Source organism: Salmo trutta, chromosome 14 (assembly GCF_901001165.1).
Source record: "Salmo trutta chromosome 14, fSalTru1.1, whole genome shotgun sequence".
NCBI classification, from domain to species: domain Eukaryota; kingdom Metazoa; phylum Chordata; class Actinopteri; order Salmoniformes; family Salmonidae; genus Salmo; species Salmo trutta.
Window position 1 is genome coordinate 24,125,049 of NC_042970.1, and position 19,995 is coordinate 24,145,043.

The 19,995-nt window shown below is 43.6% G+C and overlaps 1 protein-coding gene across 2 annotated transcripts in view; it reads left to right on the plus strand.

The window, feature by feature from the left end:
* The window catches only part of adamts9 (ADAM metallopeptidase with thrombospondin type 1 motif, 9), a 42,861-nt gene extending 23,433 nt beyond the window's left edge, over positions 1 to 19,428 (plus strand). For both annotated transcript variants that reach the window (XM_029774969.1, XM_029774970.1), the window contains 10 exons: positions 3,407 to 3,533; positions 3,658 to 3,868; positions 3,955 to 4,122; positions 4,884 to 5,048; positions 6,535 to 6,654; positions 10,028 to 10,135; positions 10,234 to 10,401; positions 13,093 to 13,368; positions 14,457 to 14,618; positions 14,881 to 19,428. In XM_029774969.1, coding sequence (XP_029630829.1) covers positions 3,407 to 3,533; positions 3,658 to 3,868; positions 3,955 to 4,122; positions 4,884 to 5,048; positions 6,535 to 6,654; positions 10,028 to 10,135; positions 10,234 to 10,401; positions 13,093 to 13,368; positions 14,457 to 14,618; positions 14,881 to 15,069 — 1,694 coding nt within the window. In that variant the 3' untranslated portion in view covers positions 15,070 to 19,428. The remainder of the gene's footprint in view (positions 1 to 3,406; positions 3,534 to 3,657; positions 3,869 to 3,954; positions 4,123 to 4,883; positions 5,049 to 6,534; positions 6,655 to 10,027; positions 10,136 to 10,233; positions 10,402 to 13,092; positions 13,369 to 14,456; positions 14,619 to 14,880) is intronic.
* Positions 19,429 to 19,995: the final 567 nt, after the last annotated feature.

The following is a 19,995-nucleotide window of genomic DNA, read 5'->3' on the forward strand; positions in this document are numbered from 1 at the left end:
TTACTCATGCTGCCAAACATACCCTCCTAAAACTGACTATCCTACCGATCTTTGACTTCGGCGATGTCATTTACAAAATAGCCTCCAACACTCTACTCAGCAAATTGGATGCAGTCTATCACAGTGCCATCCGTTTTGTCACCAAAGCCCCATATACTACCCACCACTGCGACCTGTATGCTCTTGTTGGCTGGTCCTCGCTACATATTTCTTGCCAAACCCACTGGCTCCAGGTCATCTATAAGTCTTCGCTAGGTATAGCTCCGCCTTATCTCAGATCACTGGTCACCATAGCAACACCCACCTGTAGCACGCGCTCCAGCAGGTATATTTCACTGGTCATCCCCAAAGCCAACACCTCCTTTGGCCGCCTTTCCTTCCAGTTCTCTGACTGGAATGAATTGCAAAAATCACTGAAGTTGGAGCATTATATCTCCCTCACTCACTTTAAGCGTCAGCTGTCAGAGCAGTTTACCGATCACTGCAGCTGTACACAGCCCATCTGTAAATAGCCCATCTAACCAACTACCTACCTCATCCCCATATTTGTTTTTGTTTTTCTGCTCTTTTGCACACCAGTATTTCTACTTGCACATCCTCATCTGCACATATATCACTCCAGTGTAAATTGCTAAATTGTAATTAATTTGCCACTATTGGCCTATTTATTGCCTTACCTCCTTACTTCATTTGCACACACTGTTTACAGATTTTTCTATTGTGTTATTGACTGCACGTTTGTTTATCCAATGTGTAACTCTGTGTTGTTGTTTTTGTCGCACTGCTTTGCGTTATCTTGGCCAGGTCGCAGTTGTAAATGAGAACTTGTTCTCAACTGGTCTACCTGGTTAAGTAATTGTATATATATATATATATATATATATATACTTTTTTATGTGATAAGGCCACACAGAGGGCCAGAGATTTTTACAGACACTTCTGATAATCTGAAGTACCCAAAAGGGCCACTAGATGTATTGTGATCGATTACATAAAATCCTTGAAAGATACCAAAATTCTGGTAGTTTACTGGTAAACTTAGAAAGTTTCAGTAATATACCCTCCCTTTGCAACCCTATTAGCTTGTGACCTTTTCTATAACAACGGTGTGACATCTTTAGCGATAGGAATTTGCTTGAAAACGTTACCAACACCTACAACCATAAGCAAACATTTACAATCTGAGTTTGGTGCTAAAATAGCCAAGTACCTTAACTCCTCCACAGAGTTGAGCTCAGACTTTCCCATTCATAGATGTTAACTACTCTAATTATCACAGAGTCACCTCTGTCTTCCGTCTGTTTTCTGTAAACAAGCGCTGTAACATGGAAATATGGCCGTGTGGGAACACTAACCTTATAAACATGTGTAGTAGTTTAACCTTCTTTTTGTATTATTATTTCTTGCTGATATGAATTATACGTTCCTTATGTTTTCAAAACCGTACCACAAGCAATGCGTTTTAACTCTCCCTTCCAAAAAAGTCCTACAGGAATCCTGCACAAAAAATTATGCAGGAATCATGCAGGATATATATCCATTTTCCTGTAGGACAACCTGCTCGATCCCTACCTCATCCTTCAGAAAATTTAACTAGTAGACAACTGGGACTAATGGAGTTGCAAATGAGACAAAGAAACAGATGAATTAGTAAATGTATTGTTTTCTCATGCACTGACCAACTCTGTGGTGTGGTGGCCTTTTGCTAAACTGTTAGATATACAAGGCAAAAAATTATAGTGTGTGTGTTTTCTGTGCTCCCTGTAGTCTAAGCTGTAAGGGAAAAGAAGAGAACTCACATGGTGGAGGTGGGGAAACAATCCAAGCAAGCTACAAGTAAAACAGAGAGAAAGTGATGTTAAAATTATTCATTTTTATTTAAATCAAACTGTTTGTATATTCAATTGTGACCTTATTATTTCAGTGAAAATAATGTGATATTTCATAGATAAACAATGTTTTAAACCCCTCTTTACTATTTAAATGCAATCACGTCCTTATTTATGACAGGTCATGATCGGTCATGTGACTTGGTTACTGTCTTCAAATGCTTGCCAAGGAGCCATTAGCCTAGTCATTCAAAATTCGAATCTATCACCATCCGTTTCAAAACACTTAAAAGTTATAGCCTATCTTGTGACAACAGTACTAAAGTGACATAGCAAGAGGGATATCAAATCTCATTTGTCACTTTCCATGGAAACAAAAGTTTAAAATGTTTTTTTGGCAAAGCTAGCTAGCTAGCAGACAGTGGTAGAGAACATGTTAGCTAAGCTAGCTAATTTATTTATACAAAATGTTATGCAAACACAACACATTAAAAACTAACTACGCCACCCCCTAACATGTTCATATAAACATTTGTTGTAGTTTTAGTATGTTTCTCTGACCCCTTACCTGTCAACATTTGTTTTAATATTAGCAGTACTTGAATTAGCTAAACTGCCTGGCAGCCATTTCCTCAACTTCCAACTGTCAACTGTTGCTATGGTGACCAATATGTCACATAACTGTTCATCTTCTTGTTGTAAATTGTAAAGGAGAGTTAAAAATACATATTTTTGGACTAGATAACTAGCTGGCTATATACATCTGCACCACGTCCACATACATTTTATCTCCTCCTTCAGCAGTTTGCCATATCCTGCAGGAATATCAAAATCCTGCAGGTTTTGGTCCTGCAGGATACCTGCAGGAATGTACTACATGATTCCTGTAGGACACCTGCACAATTACTTCACAAAGGGTCAAATTCCTGCAGGATTCCTGTATAACTTTTTTTGTAAGGGTTAAGAGCAAGCGTCGGGGCTCTTAACAAACCCCCCCAGCAAGACGATACAATCGTCAATAGGCGCTAAAGGTAGTTAGCGTCTATGAATTGGCTAGGAGTTGAAGTACTTGGCCAGTGCTAAAAAGGACAAACATTTTACATGTAAATATGCAATGGAGTGAAATGTCGACGTCACAGTCGCTCTTCAGTGGCAAAGTCACAAATAGCTAAAGAGAATAAGGGCTGAAGATGTAGTGTCTTTCTTCACTAACACATTTCTATTTATCCATGTAGATTTACTGGCAGTTTTACTGATTTACTGCTCTTAATCTTTGGTTATAAAAATTGAGAACAGAAGGTATAGGTGGAAGATCCAGCTTTAAGAGCCAGGTTTCTGGGAACGCTTTTTGAAATAAGAACGATTTTACAATGATTTAAACCATGGACGTCAAACCGGTCTCTTCGAGGAACAGACTCCTGCTGGTTTTCATTCTTGCCTTTTGACAAGTGTCTGATTTAGACTCCAAAGAATCCAAGCGTGCATGGACTTTCTAGCCAATCGATTCAATCCCAGGGAGAAACCAAAAGCAGCAGGACCATGACCAAGGAACTAAACCTTCTCTCACACTCCATCAGGAGAGCGTAAGAGGAAGATCCTGTGTAGTAGAGAGTCGGATCGTGTGGTGGTCTCAGACCAGAGGTGCCATGGGGCTGCCAGACCAGCCATGGTCACAGAACCCTGCAATGCAGACTGTGAAATCAGGTACTGCCTAAACCACTCTCCATCTGTCCATATCACAGATTCTTCATCACTGTCAGTCTTTATATATGCGATCTGTATGTTTCCTGTCAGCGTCTCTCACCTATGACCTTTCCTGTCTGTGCAGGTGGCATGTAGCGCGGAAGAGTGAGTGTACAGTCCCATGTGGAGTGGGATATCGTACACTGGAGATCTACTGTGCCAAACTCAGCCGTACCGATGGAAAGACCCAGAAGGTGGACGAGCGTTACTGCAGCAGTCAACGTAAACCTGAGGACAAGGAGAGTTGCCATGGAGACTGTAACCCGGCCGGTTGGGAGTACTCCTCTTGGTCAGAGGTGAGACCACCTGTTTTTGGGTGGGCTAAGAAAAAGAGAAGGCAAAACAGAAGGACAAAGGTTTAATACGTGTGCGTGTGTTTCAGTGCTCCAAAAGCTGTGGCGGAGGGTCCCGGCGTCGTGCAGCCGTGTGTGGGAAGTCCTCTGAGGCAGAAAGTGATGACAGTAAGTGCAGCCAGAGAGACAAGCTGACCACCGCCCAGAACTGCAATGAGTTCCTGTGTCCCGCGTGGAAGACTGGAGACTGGTCTGAGGTCAGTTCCATGGAGAATGTTTGGACTACGCTTTGGAAATGTTGATTATCACTTGAAATTAATTGATGAATTGATGAATTTAGAACCCAGATGGCCTTTTTATGCTACGTCTAGTTTGTTGTTAAAGATGTAAAAATTACAGAGCACCTGAGAAGTGGGTCAAAGATCAAATCCAAATGTTGATAGTTAGTGTCCTTGTTATATCTCATCATGTACAGTGCAGTATGTGGTGCAATAACTAGTTTTATTGCATAGTTTTCACATTCTGTCCAAGCAGCTCAAAAGGCTATGTGTCACATTCCGCAAATGTTTTATATTATAAACCGGGTAGTTTGAGTCCTGGATGCTGATTGGCTGAAAGCTGTGGTACAGTATATCAGACAATATACCATGGGTATGACGCAAAATGACTTGTTTACTGTTCTAATTACATTGGTAACCAGTTTATAATAGCAATAAGGCACCTCTTGTGGTATAAGGACAATATACCACGGCTAAAGGCTGTACCCAGGCACTCAGCGTTGCGTCGTGCATAATAACAGCCTTTAGCCGTGGTATATTGGCCATATACTACACACCTCGGCCTTGCTTAAATATCCCAAACAAACACATACTGTACACACATAGCTAACCTACTGTACATATCAAAGCTACTGTTAACTGCACACACACTGTTGTCCTCATTTTCTGAGCGTACTTTCCAGAGGCTTTATGCTATGTGTCCCCATGTTTCTCATTGTGCCTGTTGACTGTTGTTGCAGTGCCCGGTGACGTGTGGGAAAGGGTACAAGCACCGGCAGACATGGTGCCAGTTTGCGGAGGACCGACGGGACGACCGCTTCTGTGACTCTGCGTCCAAGCCTGAGTCGGTCCAGACGTGTCAGCAGCAGGACTGTGCCTCGTGGCAGGTCGGACCTTGGGGCCAGGTGAGGCACACCTGTTGACAAACCGTACAGTGACATGTGTATGAGAGTGCTGATATAGTTTTGTGCCAGGTAATATTATGATGTTTGACAGGTGGGACACACTGTGTTCCAGGTAACATCTGTGGCTTACCCTCTGTTCCTCAAAGACTGTAGTGTTGTGTCTTGCAACAGCTAATGATTATGTATTTGTATTTATTATGGATCCCCCTTGGCAGCAGCTACATTAAGGCACTTACATCACACATACAACAAAATATAAAACAGTACATCATTTAACATTATTGCACCATTACATATCTACAATACAAATGGTACAATACCACCATACAACAATATTACAATGTACGTGTGTGTAGAGTGCGTGTGCTCGTGTGTGTGTGTGTATGAGTGTGTCTGAACCTGTGTGTGTATGTGTGTGTCTCTTCATAGTCCCTGCTGTTCCATAAGGTGCATTTTTATCTGTTTTTTAAGTCCGATTCTACTGCTTGCATCAGTTACTTGATGTGGAATAGAGTTCCATGTAGTCATGGCTCTATGTAGTACTGTGCACCTCCCATAGTCTGTTCTGGACTTGGGGATTGTGAAGAGATCTCTGGTGGCATGTCTTGTGAACATATTGTGTTATTCCAAATGTGTCCAACTGTTTAAAATATTAGAATATGACCCAATGGAGCAGCTATTTATACTACTGTATCTACCATAATAAGCCCATTTTGCTTCAGAGTTTTAGCTATGTGAAATGCTATACTATGCTTTCTCCAGATGTAGAGCATTGACAGAAGAAAGATAATCTAAGCCACTCATTTAGTCTATCCCCCATTCACATACCAAAATAAGCACACAAAATCTGTACACAATCGTTATGCTTGGTAAAGCATAATCAGTGTAGATCTCTGAGGATGAAAAACAGCTGCTTTGTAGCAATTCTTAGACTCTAGTCTAGAAAGGTATTGCAACATTTTGCAAATCAAAACTAGGCTCTTATAAATCAACTTGTGTGTTCAAACTGCCTGTAAACCTACATGTGTGATGGAGATTAGGTGTTCCTATACCATGGAATTGGCCAAAACAGAAAATAAATTGTATAAAACTTCAGTTCCACACAATAAAATGACAGCTCTTCACAATAAAATTACAGCTCTTAATAAAGATTGTTTAAAGTTGCTGCCACACAAGCTTGACCTTGTTTCATTGGAGTCAGTGAGGTAGAAAAGAGTGTGGTGTGTCTACCCACTGACTTGGATACAGTGGAAAAAAAGCAATGGAAAGTAGATGAATTACTCATGCATTATGGTCATGAAGCCTGTCATCTGCTGGCACTAGTCTGACCAGGCTCAAAGGGAGTGTACTTTTTCACCTTAGTTAGTCATTTTTGCAATGTTGGCTTTTTGTTGTCCCTCTCTGAATTACTCTTTGTCCCTTTTTTAAATCTTTCTCTCTTCCTTTATATCACTCTTTTCTCTTGTTCTCTCTTTGGTGAACACAGTGCACTACCTCGTGTGGACCAGGCTACCAGATGCGAGCAGTGAAGTGCGTTGTGGGGTCATATGGGTCTGTCATGGACGACACTGAATGTAACGCGGCCACACGGCCCACTGACACTCAGGTAAGGACACAGTCCACTAAGACCCATCTCAACATCTCTATATGTTCCCCATCTCCTCTGCACAGATCTGGAGAATTAACATGGGATAAGTGAAAGCAGTTTTGTGGATGCTTTGGCTACAGCCCTTGTATACTACTCAGTTTTCATGTGACATTTGTGAGGATATAACTTGTAGTGAGGCCTACATGCAATTTTCTCAGTATTAGACCACTCAGGGCTTGATTTGTCAGACTCAGTAGAACGCACAAACACCCTTATCCGTTCCTGACACACTACTTAAATGCTTAGTTGTGAGCTGACCATGTGACTTTCCCCTTCCCCTGCATTTGTAGAATGGTGTTACATTTTATAGTGAGGAAAGGGGTTTTTCCTGTGCAGGCTGCGACATAGGTACAGTCAATGACACACTGTGACCCAGTCCATTATCACCTTGACTCAATAAAGCCTTGTTGTCTAAAGGGGGGTCAGTGGGGGGCTGTGCCAGGCCGCTTTTACCCCCAGACGGAGACACATAGCTGGGATTGTCTCCCTCCAGCCGTCCGCCTCCTTACCAAGCATGAAGGAGCAGGAGAAAAGGGCCTTTCCACGGCAGGGGGCGCACGAAAGCTCCTGTCAGGGAGCAGGGGGGTTCTGGGGGTGGGTGATGGAGGGGGAGGGGGAACTGGCTCTAACCCCAGAAATCCAGCCATGGGGCAGGGCTGGTGATGGTGCAAAACATTCCTGGATTATTCTTGGAAACTGTCCTCATATTGGTTATTATGTAAGTCACACCTACAGTCTGCCAGGGGTATCGTTTGTCTGTCAAGAGTCTTGTACTGTAGTGTAATAGTGTAGTTTCCCACCTTAATGTCGATATGTTAACAGTCTTGTACTGTAGTGTAATAGTGTAGTTTCCCACCTTAATGTCGATATGTTAACAGTCTTGTACTGTAGTGTAATAGTGTAGTTTCCCACCTTAATGTCGATATGTTAACAGTCTTGTACTGTAGTGTAATAGTGTAGTTTCCCACCTTAATGTCGATATGTTAACAGTCTTGTACTGTAGTGTAATAGTGTAGTTTCCCACCTTAATGTCGATATGTTAACAGTCTTGTACTGTAGTGTAATAGTGTAGTTTCCCACCTTAATGTCGATATGTTAACAGTCTTGTACTGTAGTGTAATAGTGTAGTTTCCCACCTTAATGTCGATATGTTAACAGTCTTGTACTGTAGTGTAATAGTGTAGTTTCCCACCTTAATGTCGATATGTTAACAGTCTTGTACTGTAGTGTAATAGTGTAGTTTCCCACCTTAATGTCGATATGTTAACAGTCTTGTACTGTAGTGTAATAGTGTAGTTTCCCACCTTAATGTCGATATGTTAACAGTCTTGTACTGTAATGTAATAGTGTAGTTTCCCACCTTAATGTCGATATGTTAACAGTCTTGTACTGTAGTGTAATAGTGTAGTTTCCCACCTTAATGTCGATATGTTAACAGTCTTGTACTGTAGTGTAATAGTGTAGTTTCCCACCTTAATGTCGATATGTTAACAGTCTTGTACTGTAGTGTAATAGTGTAGTTTCCCACCTTAATGTCGATATGTTAACAGTCTTGTACTGTAGTGTAATAGTGTAGTTTCCCACCTTAATGTCGATATGTTAACAGTCTTGTACTGTAGTGTAATAGTGTAGTTTCCCACCTTAATGTCGATATGTTAACAGTCCTGTACTGTAGTTTATACCATGGCATTGTTGAATACTCGTTTCTGATTGACTTGAAGGGCATTCTAGAGCATGCATTATTTCCATATAACACACGGTATATTTGCACGGTAGAATTCAATGGCTATAGTTCATTCTTACTGTGTTTGAGCTGCTTTTTAAAGCAAAAGTCAAATAGATTTTTTTTTAGCATTGTTGAATTCGATGTTCATAATAACAAGCTCGGATGAATAGTTTGGTTAGTTCAACTAGCAAGTCTGTTTGTTTGGTTACCAAGGCAACTACTGTCTCTATCTAGTAAACTTGCTAGCTACTTCAGTGGATGTTGAACTCATAAAAGGGATAATCAACTCGTGGCTCTATGCGGTCTATAATGAACAACATGGAATGTGTGTAGGCTGGTTCTCTCCACCTTATGTGAACCTATCTGAAAAACCTCTTCAGTAAAACAATTCCTGCTGTGTCGAAAATGACCAACACATAAACAGTGAACACAAACTCACATTCATACAATTGCTGACTAATCGTCACACATTTCATGAACCTCTACTTTTATGGACCTCTCCCCTGCATCAGTTTAGTTTATTAGGGCATGTTTCTTTCTCTCTCCACACTAATAGTTGGAAGGCAGAATGGTCTGTTTTCCTGGGGCATGGGGTGGGCAGGCCAAGGTAGGGTGTGGAGTGGTGGGCTGGGCTGGGCTGGGCCATAAACGCAGACTGAGTCTCCGGTCCCAGGGAGGCCCCCCTGGTCCCGGCCTTAATTCCCGACTCAGCCGTCAGGCCCAGTGACCCTGAATCAGTCACTTCACCTCCCTGTGATTCCAGCCAGTCATCCGTGAAGTCGGCTCCGAGACCGCCCACCCTAAACTACTGCATGGCTGGAAAAGGGGGAAAGAGAAAAGAATGGAGCTTATCTCTACCTGAGTTGACCAACGAGAAGGAGAAAACCAAAAAATACACAACGACGACTTAACACTTGCCTCCTACACACCTACCCACAGACATGTACACAACGTACATCAACACACACCCACAGTGTCATAGACAGGCCTTGGCTGCCTTTAGAACCAGAGTACCTTCTCATGTTTCACCTCCTTCGTTCTTTCTCTTCTTCTTCTTCCACCACCTTCACAACCATTTACTGCATGTTTTACGGTGTATTTTACTGCGTGAGTGTGAGGTTGTGGAGGTTGTGTTCCCCCTGCCTTTCTGCCTGCCTGGCTGGCTGCCAGGGTCCTGTTTGTTTCCACTCAGAGGACTCAGAGGGTGGAATGTGGAGCCCTCTATGGCCCTGCTAAACCTGAGTTAGGCCCCTCTCTGCTCACCCCAGAATTAGGGGTTCAAAGGTCATGAGAGGGCACCATGGAGTAGAGCAAGGCGGAAGGTGGGGAAGGAACCCAGTGTTGGCATTGGAGACTGGGATACCACTCCACTGTGACACGTTATGACAGGCGTCAGGTTATTCAGAAGGTTGGCCTCATGTGGAGGGGCTTAACGTTGTGTGTTTCTGGGATCTGTCAGAGTAACACTGTTACTTTTAGTCTGGTGAGTACCCTTCTGTCAGAGCTGTCTAGGTTGTGTCCAGTAAGTAGATGAAAGTGTAGTACTGTGTGGTGTGTTTATGTCAGTGTGATTGGTTTGATGGATGTGTCTGTTTGTCCCTGTAGGACTGTGAGCCGGCCCAGTGTCCTGTCAGCCATCCAGTTCCCCCTGGGACCAAAGTCCCCTCACACCTTTCACACAAAACCCAGTGGAGGTTTGGCTCTTGGACACAGGTTGGTTTTATTGGTTGCACTACCACTCGCTGTAGCTATTAAATACTGTTTGTGTGTGTTGCACTGTACTGTACTGATTTCTTCCTTCTTCACCACAGTGTAGTGCCACCTGCGGCAAAGGGACCCGGATGCGCTACGTTAGTTGCCGTGACATCCAGGGTGGGGTTGCAGAGGATTCTGCCTGCTCCCACCTGGTCAAGCCCCCGGCCAGCGACTGGTGCATTGTAGTGCACTGCGGACAGTGGAAGGTCCTAGAATGGACATCAGTAAGTAACTACTGTCTTTCAATCAACCACCATGTTAAATGCATATACTGTGTACACTTAAAATATATTGAATGTATACAATATCCACTTAATATTTGACATTACTAGAGGGTCTTGTGGCTACGGATATGGTGTTTTCCTCCATTGCTATAGCCTTTAACCTTTGTGAACAGTTCTTCTAGAGGGAAATCTGTCTACCATTATATGCTCTCTCTGCACTGTTCATTAACTTGTATTTCTAGCCAGCTCAGTGGCCTATAATATCTGACGTTTATTTAGCTGTGGTTTGTGATTTTCAGAGCACAATTCATAATGACTTTGTGTGATTGGGTGTTTCTCTGGTCCAAGGGGAGGAGATAAAACAGGCTCAGGGATGTTTGGAAGGTTGGCAGGGGGATGGAAGAATGTGTGAGGGGTGGACGGAGGTGTGAGGAGTGGAGGGAGGCGTGAGGGGTGGAGAGAGGCGTGAGGGGTGGAGGGAGGCGTGAGGAGTGGAGGGAGGTGTGAGGAGTGGAGGGAGGCGTGAGGGGTGGAGGGAGGCGTGAGGGGTGGAGGGAGGCGTGAGGGGTGGAGGGAGGTGTGAGGAGTGGAGGGAGGCGTGAGGAGTGGAAGAAGGTGTGAGGGGTGGAGGGAGGCGTGAGGAGTGGAGGGAGGCGTGAGGGGTGGAGGGAGGCGTGAGGAGTGGAAGAAGGTGTGAGGGGTGGAGGGAGGCGTGAGGAGTGGAGGGAGGCGTGAGGGGTGGAGGGAGGCGTGAGGGGTGGAGGGAGGCGTGAGGAGTGGAGGGAGGTGTGAGGAGTGGAGGGAGGCGTGAGGGGTGGAGGGAGGCGTGAGGAGTGGAAGAAGGTGTGAGGGGTGGAGGGAGGCGTGAGAGGTCTAGGGAGGCGTGAGGGGTGGAGGGAGGCGTGAGGGGTGGAGGGAGGCGTGAGGGGTCTAGGGAGGCGTGAGGGGTGGAGGGAGGCGTGAGGGGTGGAGGGAGGCGTGAGGGGTCTAGGGAGTCGTGAGGGTTCTAGGAAGGCGTGAGGGGTGGAGGGAGGCGTAAGGGGTGGAGGGAGGTGTGAGGGGTGGAGGGAGGCGTGAGGGTTCTAGGAAGGTGTGAGGGGTGGAGGGAGGCGTGAGGAGTGGAGGGAGGCATGAGGGGTGGAGGGAGGTGTGAGGGGGTCTAGGGAGGCGTGAGGGGTGGAGGGAGGCGTGAGGGGTGGAGGGAGGCGTGAGGGGTGGAGGGAGGTGTGAGGGGTCTAGGGAGGCGTGAGGGGTGGAGGGAGGCGTGAGGGGTGGAGGGAGGCGTGAGGGGTGGAGGGAGGCGTGAGGGGTGGAGGCGTGAGGGGTGAGGGGTGGAGGGAGGTGTGAGGGGTCTAGGGGGTCGTGAGGAGTGGAGGGAGGCGTGAGGGGTGGAGGGAGGCGTGAGGGGTGGAGGGAGGCGTGAGGGGTGGAGTGAGGGGTGGAGGGAGGTGTGAGGGGTGGAGGGAGGCGTGAGGGGTGGAGGCGTGAGGGGTGGAGGGAGGCGTTAGGGATGGAGGCGTGAGGGCTGGAGGGAGGCGTGAGGGGTGGAGGGAGGCGTGAGGGGTGGAGGCGTGAGGGGTGGAGGGAGGCGTTAGGGATGGAGGCGTGAGGGGTGGAGGGAGGCGTTAGGGATGGAGGCGTGAGGCGTTAGGGATGGAGGTGTGAGGGATAAAGGGAGGCGTTAGGGATGGAGGGAGGCGTGAGGGGTGGAGGGAGGCGTGAGGGGTGGAGGTGTGAGGGATGGAAGGAGGCGTTAGGGATGGAGATGTGAGGGATAAAGGGAGGCGTTAGGGATGGAGGGAGGCGTGAGGCGTGAGGGGTGGATGGAGGCGTGAGGGGTGGAGGGAGGCGTGAGGAGTGGAGGTGTGAGGGGTGGAGGGTGGCGTTAGGGATGGAGGTAGGCATGGGGCTGGAGGGAGGCGTGAGGGATGGAGGGAAGCGTGAGGGATAGAGGGAGGGTTGAGTGACGAGGGGCTGTAGAGAGGGGCTAGGATCCTTGTGGTTTACAGATTTTTCTCATCAGACAGAGATCACTAGTCATACTCCCACCATGCTGCAGCTATGGCCACCATGCACACACACACACACACACACACACACACACACACACACAGATAGATAGATATATACAGGCTGTGACAGGGAGAGTCTTCCTGACTGCTTATTTATGCCAGAGCGACTCAGTGACCTCCAGCCAGACAGGAAGCAGCTCAGCCCAAGGCCACAGCAAACAGAAGCACAGAGAAAGAGACGGATCTGACTGAAAGTTCCCTTTAGACACTCCTGATATGGAATGGAACCGGAAATGAACCCATGATGGAGGGGGTGATAACTACAGAATGGCATGGCGGATGGATGGGCCAGTTAGTTCATGAAGTTTAATGACTGTGTTCTACCGTTATGAGACCCAACTATTAAAGCAGCCTCAGTGTTGTAGTTTTAGCTTGTACATAGGCATATACAGGACCTGTTAAAAGTTCCACTGATCTGACAAACTGGGTCCCTTAAAGTACTGTAACTACGCTATCTGTTTGTGTCAGCCATGTTTAAAGCGACAAGACACTGACCTAAGCTGCTACGACATTGTTTGTATGTTGTTTGTATGTTGTTTGTCTTACTGTGTGTGTGTGTGTGTGTGTGTGTGTGTGTGTGTGTGTGTGTGTGTGTGTGTGTGTGTGTGTGTGTACGCAGTGCTCTGTATCCTGCGGGCAGGGGAAGACAACTCGCCAGGTGGTGTGTTTGAACCTCAGTGACCAGATAGTGGATGTGGTGGAGTGTGACCCTGACGACCGTCCAGCCACAGAGCAGGAGTGTGCCATGTCCCAGTGCCCTGCTCGCCGCTCCAGTGATTCTCGACCCTTCCCCTCGCCCAGCGGGGGCGTCCGCAACAACCTGCCCACGGCTGCCGATGGGCGCAGCGGAGGACGAACCCAGGCCCACCAATGGAGGACAGGACCCTGGGGAGCGGTGAATTTCTTATTAACCATTTACAATCATCTTGCAGTCCTAGGGTCCTTAACATTGAATTAATGCATACAACCTATATCAGGGGTCGGCAACAGGTGGTCCGATGGACTAAAACAGTTTCTTACTGATTTTTGGGAGTGGATAGATTTTCGTTTTTGGTCAAAAAAGACTGTAAAATCACCAGGAATTTACTTAAAAATGTGTTTAATTTAAGAAATCTGTTCCTAAGTATTCTAACAAATGAAAAAAATGACGTCATCGTGTCTCAATGTTATCAAGGTATGAAATGATTGTTATTTTCAAATATAATCCCTTTTTGGGCTGAGTTGTGGTCAATTTGCAGTGTATAAATTATTATAATTATGTTCCGGGCCCCTGACAATCTGCTCCAACAAAAATTGTCCATCGGCTGAGTCTAGTTGCCTACCCCTGACTAAGGTCAATGAGTTGTGCTGATGGCTTTGGCGGTTAATAGCCTATTGTACAGCTGTTATTAAAAACGGGGTTATTATAGTTGCACAACAATCTGTGTCCCCAAATAGCTGGTGTTATTTAATGGATCATGGGAAATTATTTTCTTCTTGAGGATATGTGTTTTAATATAGCAGTGCATTATCCATCCAGTTTCCCAAAGCACATAGTCTCTGCGGTCAATCAGACCTTTGCCAGAAGGATGTATGTGTGTTTTGTATACTTGTCTGTCAATGGGGACCTTTTTTCACATACTGTAGGTTGGTGTGTTTGTATTTGTTAATGGTGAATGAGTGTTTATATGTGCGCTTGTTTCATTGTAACTGATGTCTGTATGTGCAAAGGTCTACAATATGTGACACTGTGACTCTGGGTAAATGTATTATTGCAGGATCCCCTTGTCTCAGTGAGTTATGTGTGCATAGATGAGCACCATACATTTTCATGTATGTGTTTGAACATGTTTTTGTTATTGTGTCCATACATGCTCATGAATGTATGCATATTAGTGTTTGAATGTCTACTTGCCTGTCTCTGAGTTAGTGCATACATACCTGTACATGTGAGAGTGTGTGAACCATTTGTCTCACTCTGTGTTCTCCTCCCTGTGACGTCAGTGCTCGAGCACGTGTGCGGGTGGCTTCCAGAGGCGTGTGGTGGTATGCCAAGATGAGAATGGTTATGCTGCCAACAACTGTGAAGATCGCTCCAAACCCATCGAGCAGCGCTCCTGTGAGTCCGGACCCTGTCCACAGTGGGTCTACGGGAACTGGGGAGAGGTGAGAGAACCCAAGCCGTCCTACAGCACTGATACACTGAGGGGGTTTAGTCACACTTTGAATGCATCATCTCATTGTTATGAACCTTGGCGTTATCATAGCGGTTATTATTCTACAATTCCATTCTTCTGAAATTGCTTTGCTGGGCTGTATGTCATCATGTAAAGGTCAGAGGTCATAGATAACTGTATTGTGACAATGGAGTGAATCAACTGTCCTGACTCTGTTTACACACTATTCCTTCATCTGCTCTGTCCTGCAGTGTACCAAGCCGTGTGGGGGAGGAGTAAAGACACGACTGGTGGCGTGTCAGAGGCCCAACGGAGAGCGCTTTAACGATCTGAGCTGTGAGATTCTAGACAAACCGCCCGACCGTGAGCAGTGCAATACTCATGCGTGCCCGTCTAACCCCCATTGGAGCACAGACCCATGGAGCTCGGTACGCTCGTAAATATACGCGTTTTCTTCCACCATCTTTTTTAAAAGTCCTCTCATTTCACTACACACAGAGTTTGACAAACAAACAATCAAACTTGAGAGAGCAGGTTGTTTCTGTAGCGCTTACATGCTGGAAAGTCCACTTTCCATTTCACTGTTACCCTTCCCTTGGCACCTGAGACTGGTCATCCTTCTAGAAAATGTTGGGAATTGATTTCTGTTCCACATAAGAGACAGGACACACACACAATACACACAACACACCAAAAAGTACAACATATGAAAAGCTTAATTGACAGTTGTGACCATAAGAACACTTTCCCTGTTATCAGTCTTAGTGTTAAAAATTCAGGATCAGTTTGTATCAGAATCAAAGATAGTTTGTAAAATATTGTTTTAAAAGATAATTTATTACTTAAGAGATGTTCTTCTTAGTTTCCTATGTATATAGAATTGACATCCAACGTTTCTGTTATTGCTCTTTGTATTCGCACACTTAGTCATTCGTTGTTCATATGCAAATATTGATCAATGTTTCTGTATATCAGGAGTTTAAGATGCATTGGTTTTTTTTGTTAACACCCAAAGAATGGACATATTCTCGAGTGTTGTTGCTATTCATACACTTTTTTTTTTTTTTTACATGTAGCAAAGAAAATGAGTTTTTATATACTCTAGAGATGGATACATCATTCTGATGCTAAAGCTTTATTGACCATCATAACTGTAAAAATGTAATTTGTCTTAAAGTGTGTAATATGCAGTTCAAACAATAACAAAGCGCCACCCCCCCAACTCTGTTTCAGTAAACAGCTAAGGGGTGGGGCTGGATAAATGTAACCACTCTTAAATGCATAGACAGAGCTATGGATGCTAGGACTGACCATCCATGACATGAAAATGATAGTTTTAACCATGTTTTGAGGCTATACAGTGTTTTGTTTACAATTACATTGTCTACGAACAAAGAAGTAAATAAAGGTTATATGTTGGGTTCTGATGGGGTTAGACAGTTAAACTAAGCTCCTTAGTTAATATAAGTTACATTCTTCAAGAATCAATGGCTATATAGAATGACAAAAGTAAAATAAAAAAATGGATGTAGCAATCGCAGATTGCCCCTTTAAGGCACATGCAGTTTCTATAGAGAATTTACTAATCATCGTATGTTTACACCTTATTTTATAGTCCTCTATTTACCTGGTATTTATTCAGAAATGTCATTGTAAATGGTAATTACATGATAATGACCTAATAATTACTTTTTAGTAATGTAAGTGCCGGGTAGTTACCAATTATGCTAAATTCTTAAAAAGAAACAATAGTGTCAACACCAGCTGAAATAGGACTGTAGAATAAAGTGATAACTGTATTATTTGATCAATTATGTGATTCTTCGGGATAAGTCATTTTATCACAGCTTGAAGTCCTGACCCAGATTCCTTCCTTTTTACTAGCACAGACATAAGAACCCGGCCCAACCAGTAGGTCCAAGGCCCACCGCTCAAAAGGTGTTTGATATGAGTGTATTTATGTAATGTTAGATATGTCTATATATTCGCTTTTGTAAATAGTTTATTTTGGTGCGATCACCAGTGCTCAATACACATGTGAAAATATGCTATGCTCAACCATACCTCACTTGGAACAAACACAACTCAACTAGCCATTAACTTATACTTACAATGGTGCTTTTGCAAAACAAGGGAGAAATGAGATTTAAACATCAAAGAATCACTATGTATTTTATTTCAAACTTAAGGTCATAAATGGATTATTGTGACATAGAGATATGTACGTATGTAAACTGGTGTTTTGAGAAGTTGTTTATATTCTTTTTTTTGTAATGTTTTTTTACAAAGAGTTGATTATTGATTTTGTCCCCCAAAAATATTGTAATGTTAGGTGAAAATATGTTGTAGTTTTTAAAAAGGTAAAGATAATTTTTTAAGTGTGTTCGATTTATTCACCACCAAACCTCTGTCTGTTGGAGCTCAAAGAGAATGCCCCGTGTCCTAGCTTTGTGAACACACAGTTAGTGCCTGCGACCACAGGGAGAGTTTATAGTGTTCTATATACCTGAAGCTCATCCTCTGAGCCAGTCGTATGTTTCTACCTCATTCTCTTCTAACATCACTCCCCACCCACCTATTATCTCCTGCCGGAGGGCTGCATCCTCATTCACGTTCATCATGATCTAGGGTCCAGTCATTTCTAAGGCTAATTGTTACCTCCTGGTCATTAATGCCTGTGCATACATTGCAAACATCACACCTTATTTTAAGGGCCTGTTAACACAGCTGTCAAGCAGGCAGTGAGTGTATTTCTCACCACACCTTGTTCACTAAAGAAAACGATCATTTCTAACTATCTCTAATATGAGTAATGAAAAGGAAGCATAAGGTTTGGGTTGATTATGATGAATCCAAAAATAGTGTGAGTAACTTTTTACACTACTTGAAACAACTCCACATGCACATAAGTCTCATGTCACTGTGAAATTGTCGATAATTTGATTTGTAGAATAAATTGCAAAACACAGTTATACAGTATATGCATGAAGATGCATTTACAATGTGTTTGATACCAACAGACTCTAGAAATAAAGTACTCTATGCCTCTCATTCCATATGGCAGTATCAGTTCGGGTTTCAAATACATTTGTGTATATTTATATAATGATCTGTATTTATTTCTACTTCATTATAATGTCATGTCAGTATTTAATGTTATATGAACGTGCTGAATTTATGTTAGCTCACAGAAAGGTAACGATTAAAATGAACTAGAGGTGCTCTTAAAAAGTTTATTTCATTTATTTTATTTACTGTAAAAGAACATGTTCATGAACTATCACGAATGATTGCTTATGCTCAAATTAAGTTTCAAAACATCAATTTATATCGATTGTTTTTCAAGTCTATCCTCTAGTTTATGTATCATACAGCTAGGTAGTTTTATTGCATGACTGATAAGTGAAAAATGAAGCTCATATGAGAGAAGATAATAGGTGGAAGCCCTCATTGCCATTGAGGGCTTCCACCATTTTAATGTAGTCAACTGGGTGGGGATTCCTATGGGTTGGGAGTGATCAGCCAATGATCAGAACATTATCTTCTTCAAATTGGTTAGCCTAGTTTGTAAATGGCTTTAAGCTATATGACCGTCATCTAGTAGCCACAATAAATTCATGACACACAAGCTTTGGTTCAAGAATCCAGCACTGCAGGTGGTGGTAAATTACCAATATTAGCTTTACACGTTTTTTCAAACATCAAAGCAGAAGAAAATGGACTACTTTAAATGGAGATGCAGATGCCATAATGGCACAGATACAATGTTGCGAACTCTATACATCTGTATGGAGTAGAGAGGCAAAACATCTGCGCTCTTGAGCTCATCTTAGTTACAGGAGGACTAGTGTCTAGGGGAATAACTGCTAAACGTACACTCCGGGACACTGGTTTCTAGAAAATAGTTTCATTAAATGAGATAATTGCAGTGAGGAAACACTAATAGTGAAGCAAACACATTCACTTACACTACCACAGGCAAGCTTGTAGTCCTGTTAAAAATCTAATCAACAAATCTGTGCTTTAATTAAGACGATTTCCTTCAGACTTTACACTAATTACACTAGGAACGTGGAAGTGGTCATTATAATTAACCAAATGACCTACTATGGATTAAATAGGAAATTATCTCTACAGAGAGCATTACTCGAGCTCACTAACTCGTGTTTGGAAAGGGGCGTTTTCAGTGAATGAAAATGTACAAATCACTGAGCAATATCTTGTCTTATGAGGTCAGGGCCCCAGTGACCTATTTGAGCAATCAGGATTTTTCTGTCGGCCAAAGTTCAAAGCCTTTTGTACCAAGGGAAATCTTTATTCTCTGTGACACTGACAAGATGGATCCCCCACTTACTGCGCTTATTCACTCCTCATGCCTGGCATGTTTTTTTTGTGTGCCTTGCGACACGTGCTCTTCAACTACGTTGCCCCCTCATCTGCCCCTCACCTGTCCCCCCTCGCCCAATGCGGGTTGATGACATTGTTTTGATGGTGGGGGGCTGGTGACAGTGACTCAAATGAAAGCCCGTCAGAAAGACAAGGGTCACGTTTGATCTGGGATGGAACCCTTCACTGTACAGCTAATCAGCATGGATGGACTTCTGGGAAAGGGCTGTGATCCAAGGAAAAAAAGCCGGGAAAGCCCTGTTGTCTGTGGGGGCCCGGAAGGCCCAGCCGCCTTTGATTCCGGGACGGAATGCAGGCTTTGGAATGTGGTTTATTTTAGGCACAACTTCGCTGTCTGTCCGGGGCATTGTTATATTTGACACTGTAAATAAAAGCATCTGATTTGAATGGTACATTTGAATTGCGTCTGACTGCATGATAGTTGAAAATAGTGTGATAGTTGAGAGTTGTGTTGTAGATAAAAGGTAGTTTTGTGATGATTACACTTTACATTGATATCAATATATCAATTTCACTCAGAGTATGCTAAAATATAAGGCCATTTATACACGGTTGCCTTAATACTCCCTTTGTCCTGATCTTGTCCAGATTCTGATTGTGCCCACATTTTTAAACAGGTGTAGACGATTGAAAGACCCATTGTGATCTGATTGTGATCCGATCTTCCTGACCATCTCTGAAGGTAGTCAGGCACACATTGTGTCTGGAAATCTTACAAGTGTAGATGGATCTGGACAGTGAAACCATTTAAATCATTATCCTGTTCTCTAAAATCATTGACACGTGGCACTACTGCCTTAAGGCTTCAATATGTGTCTTAAAATAAATAAATAAATAAATATCTGTCAAATAAGTTGCATAGGGAGAGACCAGAAGCTCTGGTCACAATGCAGAAACAGTGAACAGATAAGACACATGTTAATACCATGCATACATGCATTTCTGAAGATGTGGGCACA